This window comes from Montipora capricornis, chromosome 6 (genome assembly GCF_036669925.1).
Source record: "Montipora capricornis isolate CH-2021 chromosome 6, ASM3666992v2, whole genome shotgun sequence".
Classification (NCBI taxonomy): Eukaryota; Metazoa; Cnidaria; class Anthozoa; order Scleractinia; family Acroporidae; genus Montipora; species Montipora capricornis.
Window position 1 is genome coordinate 23273027 of NC_090888.1, and position 10000 is coordinate 23283026.

A 10000-nucleotide genomic window follows, 5' to 3' on the forward strand; every position below is an offset into this window, starting at 1 on the left:
TAAACACTTGCTTGATGTGCTTTGAAAGTTCCATAGCTTCGGGGCACAAACTGAACGGCTCGATCGCCATGACATTAAAAACCATGGAGGGCCATGGATACCTCTCAACCGCCGGTTAACGCTAACTAGGCTTTACCCTTGGTACCCACACTTTCTTAGTGGGAACTCTTTCGTTCTTTCTTTTCTCCTTTTTAGTCTGGGATCAGGGTTCTTAGTTTTGGAATAGGCTTCTAAGGTCGCCTCAGAAAAAAAAAAAAAAAACTATTCCGTGTTCGGAGTACAGTAGGTGTTGTTTTGGCAAGATTGTTTCAAGAAATGTGCAGTTGCTATTCTCTTACCCGCTAAGCTTAAACCTTGAAGGGCCGTATAGATAACGTGAAAAGCAAATACAACACGACCGCGTTAAAAATATAAAAAAGTCTTGCCGGAAGTATTATACTTTCGTGACTGGCGGGCATTGTAGCTTGCTGAGACAAAAGAAATTATTTTCATCTGGAACAGTGTTCAAATTTCGAAAGATCAATATAGGATACCAACATGGCCGTCGTCTCGCGGTCTAGAGACAGACCAATGTGGCCGACGTGACTGCAAGTGAAAACACTCTGGAATAAATATCAGAAGAAAAAGCACTTGAGACGGAAGCTTTTAAAACATCTTTCTTATTCCTATTCTGGTATATGAACAGAATGAATGACAAGTTTTTACGGAAGAACATTCCAAATGCGATGTTGCCGTTGATACTAATACTCAGAAGACTCTGGATACTAGTTTTCTACCAATGTCTGGGCCGCAAACAGTTTTAGCACCAAAATTATCTGGAAAGAAGGTGTATTTTATAATCTCGAGTACGCAGCGTTTCATGGAGGCAGTGTGGCCCAGTGGTTAGGGCGCTTGCCTTGAGATCCGGAGATCCCGTGTTCAAGATCCGCTCTGACCACTCAATGAATTTGTTCCTGGTAGTCCCTTGTTCAACTTCCCAGCTGCACTTGTAAATAGCCAACTGGTTTGCCTCCGACCAGTTGGGATTCTTAAAAGTTGTTGTTGTTGTGTTCTGTTGTTTCGTTGATTGTTTCATTGGCCCTGAAAAGCCCCTATTGGGAGCGGTCAATTAAGTATGTATTGTGTTTCTTTTTTGGATCACTTTGTTTTTTCCCTTTCATTCTTCCATCGGCCAGCAGAATACATTAAAAATGGAATAGGTTTGCACTATAAATAGAAAACTTTGCTTGCATTTCTTTTACAGAATGGTCCCAAAACTGAATCCGCACTTACCTTCCTAGTCTCGTTTCTCTTGCTCTTTTCTTCCTCTGTATCCTATATAGTTGTTCTTCCTTTTCCTTCAAAATGAGCCAGGATTTCTTGTAGCATTATTGTTTTTTGACCTTTCCCTCTTCCTTTCCCCGGTCTCTGAAAAGTGGGAAACAATATTGCAAACACATTGCACTTCCATTCAATTTGTGCTTGTGCCTTCAAACAATGATGTGATCAGTAATTGCAATGTTAGACTATGTAGACTTTACTGGATGGTGCGCATTGATAAATGACCAAAATCCCTTGATGTGAAGACAAGTATAGTATAAAAGTAATAACAAGTGTGCGTTTCTTTTCAGTCGGTGACTGTTATGAAGATTTTGTCAGAACAAGTTTGTTACATCACAAAAATGGAGCCGTCCTTGCCATCTCCTCAGAAACTGAAAGAGGATATCAAACGAGTAAATATTTCTACAGTGAATTGAGATTACGTAAACTGAATAAGAAATTAGGTTGTTAAAGTTTCCAGTAGCGGAATATTAGATGAGTTTGCTTCAAGTTATTGTTTGAAAACACTTGAAACTCACTTATTTTCAGAAAACAACTTATATCAGCTACAATTAGGTTTTAGATCTTAGTGATAATTACAAGGAATAGTTTCCAGCCTTGAGTTACCATATTTTATCCGACGAAAGATGTGCGGTTAATTTACTGAAATGAATGTTTTTAAAAGTGGCTAGAACATTCATTGGTATAGCTGCTATTGTATTATTCATACATTCATCCATACATTCAGCCAAACATCCATCCCTCCATCCACCCATCCCTCCATCCATTCCTCCATCCACCCATCCCTCCATCCATTCCTCCATCCTCCCATCCCTCCATCCATTCCTCCATCCACCCATCCCTCCATCCATTCCTCCATCCTCCCATCCCTCCTTCCTTAGTTCTTCGTTGGTTCAGTCTTTAATGCAAGCATAAGTCGGATAGCTAATATAGCCGGTCGTGTTCTTAAGTACGGCCTATCCGGAGTTCGTTTTGTCGCTGTATTCAAAGGACTAGAGATATAATTGTTATCTTTCTAATATCCGGTTTAATCTCTCTTCCCTTCCCACAGTAAGTTGACGAATCAGGGTACAAAAAGAAGCTTGTTGTATAGTTTCTTCCCCCCCCCCCTCTCTCCCCCCACGTTTAATGGTTAATAAAGTAAAAGCTGTTAGTTTTTCTTGGATCTTCTATTCAATAGGCAGCTACACAGCGTGGATCACTTCCTGTTACCACAAAGCAAAATCTACTTAGACCAATGGGTCCTGTTCACAGGCCCTCTCTCACCAAAGGGGTCTTGGCTTTTTGTGGCGTTTTTCCAATTTACAAAGCGGATGTCTCTCCAATGAAAATATTGAACAGTGGAGAAGAAAGTAAGTAGACAACCTTTATGTATGTTACGGGTTAAATTCAAATTCAGGTTAGAATAATTCCAACCTGGGTCATTTTATTTTAAAGTAGGTTGAAATCGGAAGGATAGTAAACATAAAAAAATACATCAGTTATTAGCATGTACGTGTATATATTGGTAAGTAAATCGATGCTGGAAGTGAGGGGATGTCTTACGCTCGTACCGGATGCTTGAATTGGCGGGTGACTTTCAATGACTAGTAATGCTGCCCTGTTCCTGGTGTAGTTTGCATGGCGAAGTAAATTAACTTAATTGTATAACTTGCTGGGAAGTTCCGCTGTAAGAAATGTGTACATATTTCTCTGTTTTGGCTCTGAAATGGTGACATGGATCGAGCTTCGATTCGAGAGACTTTCAACTTACTCTTTTGCACGGTACTATAGGTGAATATGTTTCTGAGGGTATTCTATGTAATTCCTTTTCCGGAACGACATCTTTTTTGTCACTGTTGACGATCAAGAGCGCATTTCTTGCAGGCAATTTTCGCTTATGTTGGACTGGAGAGAACTGAGCATTTTCGCTCTTCTTCAGATAAATTTGGCCACCTTTTAGCTTCTTCATAAAAGTCACCAACACTGAAATAATGTTGTTTTGCTTTTTATACATTTTGTGGACTACTTAAGCTCGTTCAACATTTCCAAAAAGTACTTTAAGTTCACACAAACACTGCTGCTGGCAGGTCCATCGGGAGCCATAGCGGATAAGTTATATCGTCTCATTTACGCATTTGCGAAATTGTAGTTAACGCTGAGGCTTGGAAATAGCGTAAACTCTTTGGTAGCAAAAATGTACAGGGGAAATTCAGTTGTTAACCCGATGGCATAGTGGTGGTGCGAGGTTCGAATCTCAGGAGTGGCATGGAAAGCTTGAGAGGTAAGAGAAATAATTTAAGTGGCAAAGCCTGTAAGTAGCAACACAGGAAGAGGTAGATGGGGGAGATACGGAGAAAAAAGGAGAAAATGCAGAGAAGAGTAGGGTTGCAAGAATGATACCATTTATGCTTTCTTTTTTAACCCCCCCCCCCCCAAAAAAAAATAAATAAATAAAAAATAAATAAATAAATAAATAATAATAATAATAATGATAATAATAATAATAATAATAATAATAATAATAATAATAATAATAATAATAATAATAATAATAATAATAATATAAATATATAAATAAAGGCTTCATTTTTTTAATTACATCCCCAAAAAAGGGAAAACCCTTTTTTAGAATAGTTGATAATAAACTGGTTTGGAACATTTTAACGTACTAGGTGGATTTGTTTCTGGCAAACTAGTTTAAAATAAAATGGCCTAGGTTAACATCATTTTAACCTCAGTGATTAAATTTCAACGTGTAACCTATATAATTTCAACAAGTCTTTGAATCTTTGGTTAGAAAGAAATGCTATTATGCAGTAAGGTCTTCTTTTTCTTGTATATTATGTACTCATGGACCGAGTGGGAAAGCCAGACGAAAAAATATTTGATTCGAGGTCATAGCATATGGACCGCCCGCAGCGAGGTTTGTGCGCCATGACCTGAGGGCGAAATATTTCCCTGCCATAACCGACCAGCACAACTTTCTCAATAAGTATTTATCACATAACCACAGCTCTTTCTGTTTGTCAGGTTTTTATTTATTTATTTTTTCTTTTTCATTTTTTTCCATCCGGAATTGGGCCGACTGTCATGGCGTTCACACGCGGTTCTGAGCGCTCGCTTAAGAAATGGATTTCTAAGCCAAAAGAACTATACTGTGAGGATGCTAAGTAGTTTTATTATTTTATAGAAGTATTAACAAATGCATCGTCAGTAATTTAACGCAGTATTTCAAGTTTATTTGGGAAAAAAGCGCTCAAAACCTGGCTCGAGTTCATCGGCAAACGAAGAAGAAATGGCTGGTCAGGATCTTGGTACAGAAAACGATCTCTCTAGAGAACTGAAAGAGGCAATCGAATGCCTAAAAAGATTGGTCACTGAGGGTCTTGCCAGATTACATGGTGATCTAGACATACTACGAAGCGAATTCAAATCGAATATTAAAGAAATGAGCTGTACTATAAAAGACCTCGAAAAGAGTTTGAATTTCACGTAAGACGAAGTTGATACCTTTAAGGAACAACTCAAGAAGGAAACAGAAGAACGCTCTTCGGAAATGGAACTTTCAACGGCGAAAATAACTATTTTGGAACAGTCCCTGAAAGAAGCAGTGGAACAGAATATAACCCTTGAACAGTACACTAGCAGAGAGAACCTGAGATTTAATAATATAAAGGAACATGAAGGGGAAGATTGCAAAAAGGTTATGTATCACACCATAGGAAGAGACTTTGGTTTAGATATCTCCCAATTAAGATTTCACGCAGTTCACCGAATAGGTAAGAGAGGTGGTGTTAGATGCAGGCCCATTATAGCAAGGTTTGTCTGTCGTGAAGATCGAGACAAGGTCTGGTCAAAGAGAGGTAAGATTAAGGAATCGAGTGTACACAGAGACGCATATATCACAGAAGATTACGCGAGGGCCATTCAATTTTGCTGACGATATGACAACCTTCGTCCAAGACAAACAGTCTTATCCTACTCTTTTTAATGTTATTAATTTATTCGGGACACACACTGGCCTTAAGATTGACCGCGATAAAACTGAGTCTCTCCTACTTGGAAATTTTCAAGAGACTGCGAGTAGCTTAGAACTAGATATCTCTGAATTTAAAAGATATGTTAAAATTCTAGGTGTTTACTTTACTTATAGGACATCAATGTTTTATAAACTAAATTTTGAATCAATTGAAAAATCATTAAAACAATTGGTAAAAGGATGGAGTTGGAGAGGATTAACCCCGATTGGAAAAGTGCAAATTATAAAATCGTTTGCTTTACCTAAGGTCTTGTATAGGCTGACGTTAATTTCAAGTAACAAAGAGTTTATTAAGAAAAAAAACACGTTATTTTCTTTTGTCTGGAAAGGTAAAGATAAAGTTAAACGCGCTGTTCTAATAAATCAAATAGGAAAAGGTGGACTTAAAATGCCTGACTTGAACTCGATGATCTCCGCTCAAAGAATCATGTGTATAAAGAAGTATCTAACTCCAAATGCAGCCAGCTGGAAGTATTTCTTGGATTTTCATTTAAGGGAGGTTGGTGGTAAATTCTTGTTTCACTGCAATTTCAACTATTCCAGGTTATCAATAACCCTTCCTAAATTTTACAAAGAGTGCATTATGACATGGGCCTCCTTAAATTAAACTGTGTAAGCCCTTCCTCAGGCTCGGAGATTTATGAACAATTTTTATGGAACAATATAGGTTCATCTGTATTGAATCCCGCTCAGTTTTCAACCAAAAGTTAATTGATGTTGGCATTATAACTGTTTGGAACCTCCTGGACTCACATGGCAATTTTAAACAGCTTTTTTACCTACAACATGCACTCCTCTCACCCATTGATCATTATTTCCTTTTTAGTCTCTTTTGTGCCATCCCGGAGGAATGGCGTAGATTGTTAAAGACAAATGAAAATGCAGCTCTTTTACACGATTGTTATGTAGATTTGGATATTTTTTCACTACACCTTGGAGGGGAAAAGCTTGATGTTGAAAAGATTAAATCGAAACTATTGTATGAAACGTTTTCTTCTAAAATCTCTTCCAACCCTACCTCTATGAAAAAATACAATGAAATGTTCAACACAAACACATTTGAACTAGACTGGGAAAGAATATTATCTTTACCTTTTAAAATAACGTTGAATACAAAGTTAAGAGAATTCCAATATAAAGTTCTTCATAGAATTTGTTATAAAAAACATTATGCTCTTCAAATTTGGTTTAGCTGATTCCCCTTTATGTTATTTCTGTAATAAAGAACTGGAGACATTGGAACACTTCTTTTTTTACTTTAGTAAGGTTAGCACCTTTTGGAATGAGCTAACATTCTCCTCAAATCGCAAAAGTTAATCTCTAAAAACTTCCATATCCAAGATATTTTATTTGGGCTTTTTTTCTGCGGATAATGTTGATGACAATATTCTAGTTGCTTACATTATACTTGAGAGCAAATTCCTTATTTTTCGTTCGAAATTAAGCCAAATGTTTCCCACTATTGCCCTGTTAATATCAAAATGCAAAACAACGCAACAGATCGAGCGTTTCATTGCGAGGAAAAATAACAAACTCCACTTTCATAATAAAAAATGGCATCAATTTTTACCCATAATGGAGCATGATCGCTATCACCTCCAACTTCCAACTTAAACTAATACTGTAGAATTGTAATATGTTGAAATGTGTATAGTGCGTATAGCTTAGATGTGTAGTGTAGTTTTGGATGTTCTGTGTTTATTATAGATAGGTAGCGTAGTTTCGATATATAGCTCCGATGTATAGTTTTAAATTAACATGTAAACTAATAAATGTGGATATTAAAAAAAAAACCAAAAAAAAAAAAGAAAAATTTTTCCATCCCGCATCTCGTTGGGCCGCGCTTGTGTTTTTCTGCCCTGCACGCGCAATCACGCATAGTCCTTGCACAGCCATTTTTAATGTTATTTCCAATAAAAGGGCACGAAAAGGGCCGTACAAATCATATGATAGATATGTGGATGAATTCAGATCTCTTAACCAGTAACCCATTGAACTAGCCAGCAGACCCGCAAATTTGCAGTGACATTTCATAAAGCTGTTTGCCTCAAGTAATTGATGCAAATTATACAGTTAGGTGTAATTAAAATTTATACTTATATTATTTGTCGCAAATTTCCTCTGTCTTAGTCTGTGCACGTGATTTATAGACCAAGTAGTTTAAATCTATCAGTCCCCATGATTGTTAGTAGGTTAAATTAGCTCCCCGATAAGGCCGGTTTTACTAGTTTGATTAAAGCTGGTTTCAATACCATGTTAAAAAACCTCGTTGAAAATGTGGAGCACGAGCTAACGTTTCGGTCGTTGGCCCTTCGCACTGACGAAGGGCTAAGGCTTGAAATGGGTGTATAAACTGAGTCGATATGGTAAATTGACCATCGTAGAGAAATTTGACAGCTAACGTTTCGAGCGTTAGCCCTTCGTTGGAGTGAATTGGCTCATCAGCGAAATTTCCCATTCGCTCTAACGAAGGGGTAACGATTCTTCGGAGCGAATTGACTAAAGCCTAATGCTCGGCTGAATGTCAGCTTTCAAATTTCTCTATGGTGGTCAATTTACCATATCAACCCAGGTCAGGTGATAAAACGCACGGGTCAATGTTAGTATACACAGCCCAAAAGCCAAGAGCACCCTAAATATTGGATGGGGTAGGGGTTACAAGAGTCAATTCCTCAATAGCTTTTTCCACGATTGACTAAGTGGGAGGGTCGGACGGAAAACTTTGGCTCTTGGTCATGGTCCACGGACCGACCGCGAACGCCGCCAAATGCTAACAAAGGAGACAGGGTATTCATACGTTACTTTTTTTGTTTAATTGCTTTTATTTATTTGTTAATTTGATTATTTGTTCGTTTGTTTGCTTGTTTTCAATAAAAGCACGCGAAGGGCCGTACATCGTCATGTCATTTAAAATATATATATTTACCGTTTACCTGATGGCTGATCGTATATGGACCTGTCAGTAATACACACTCAAAAACGCCCATATTTGAACATTATTTTTGTATTGTTTTGCAGCCATTTGGCGTGAACCAAGAACACGCATCAGACGTACACGGCAAGTGATGGTCAATTTTAGAAACTTCACTGCTTGCAACAAATTTGAAATATTTGCTAGAGTAGAAAAATGCATGGAAGACGATGGGCATTGGGATCTAAGTTGTAAGCTTAAAACTGGGGGTTGCTACTATTACGTTTCATGCAGAAACCAACTTTCTATCGGAAATGCACTATGGAAATGCGAGGAATCGCATATCACATACCCGACTCCTGTGTGTTGCGATCTAGTATGCCCATTACCGCCGCTGACTAGTACTCCATTGACGCCAACAAGTTAAATGTGTTTTCAAGTGATTAAACTGAGCTCAAATCGTGGCGTTGACACCGAGCATGCACCCAACTAAATAGCTCTTTAACCTGTTTGAATAAAATTATTTGGTGAGGCAGTTGAGCACCTGAGCAATTTATTAACTTAAAGAGAACTTCCACTATTTTAACCACAGATTTAATATTGTTGAAACTTTTTTCCTATGAAAGCGTTTGTATCCGAAATGTATGGATTTCAAAAACGCTTGTTTTGGCTTTCAAATTTCCTGGGCGCTGCCATCTTGAATAATTGTGACGTGTCGTGGTTGTCTTATTGTTTCAAACAAAACTTCTTTGTGTGAAAAGAATAAGGGTAACGAAAACACGTTACAATTATTCAAGATGGCGGCGCCCGGGAAATTTGAAAGTGGAAATAAGTGAGTCTGAATTTGTTTTTTGATTTCTTTTCCATACAAAAACTTTTAAAGACAATTGTCCAACACATTTGATTGAAACACACCTAGACACACCTAGCTGGAAAGAAATCTAAGATGTTTTCTTGCCTTAACACACATTTTAGAATCAAGCCCTGGCCAAACGAAACGGTGACTTTTGGCCAATAAAATTGTTGCAAACTAGCTCACGATAAATATGGTCGCAGCCCTTAATAGCCCGTTGCTGCATGCCTCAGTTTCAAAGCGAGTGCACAACCATGTAATTATTCTTATGCAAATCATTTCCCTTACAATAGTTGATAAAAACCGAGACAATCAGCAACTAGGAAATGGCCCAAGATTTCTTTTTATAAAGAAGAAAAAGAATATTACTGCTCTCGTACACTTTGGTTTCTCGGTTTGACAGGCTCTAATAAAATTAGAAAAGCATATTTTCTGCTATACGTTATTTTCTTTTGGGTCCAAATTTAATAAGGAAATCTTAAAAGCTTTAGGATGACGATATCACAGACTTTACATTTAGACTGATTGAGGTCCGTGGGTGAAATAATAATACTTCCAATGCTACTGAATCTAATGTTATGGTTTTCCTTTTATTTTAGTTTTTGCTTTTGTTTTGTTTTTTTCGCTCGTCGCGGCTTACGTTTTCAAAATTTTGGTCCATGACAGAAGCCATCTTGGAAAAAAGGGAAGCGCGCAAATCGTTTGTGATTCTTGCTCAAACAGCGGCACCAGATTGGCTTATAGTAGCTTTATAGTATAGTAGCTTTATTTGATTTACCACGAAATACAAATAACGATAAAACAAAACAGTTACACAAAAGCAAATGAAAGTGGCGAGGAAGCCCAAAAAGAAACCATGAGGCTTATAGACATTGGGCTCCCTCAGAGTAAAAAT

The 10000-nt window shown here is 37.6% G+C and overlaps 2 protein-coding genes across 3 annotated transcripts in view; both read left to right on the top strand.

Annotated features, from left to right (window-relative positions):
• LOC138051795 (uncharacterized) overlaps window positions 1–8787 on the top strand; it is a 12716-nt gene extending 3929 nt beyond the window's left edge. Inside the window, exons 4-6 of one of the 2 annotated variants that reach the window (XM_068898059.1) lie at window positions 1611–1712; window positions 2501–2672; window positions 8360–8787. In XM_068898059.1, coding sequence (XP_068754160.1) covers window positions 1611–1712; window positions 2501–2672; window positions 8360–8679 — 594 coding nt within the window. In that variant the 3' untranslated portion in view covers window positions 8680–8787. The remainder of the gene's footprint in view (window positions 1–1610; window positions 1713–2500; window positions 2673–8359) is intronic. The other variant, XM_068898061.1, reaches the window with a different exon arrangement.
• The window catches only part of LOC138051809 (furin-like protease kpc-1), a 371910-nt gene that overhangs the window by 52855 nt on the left and 309055 nt on the right, over window positions 1–10000 (top strand). The window lies entirely within an intron of this gene.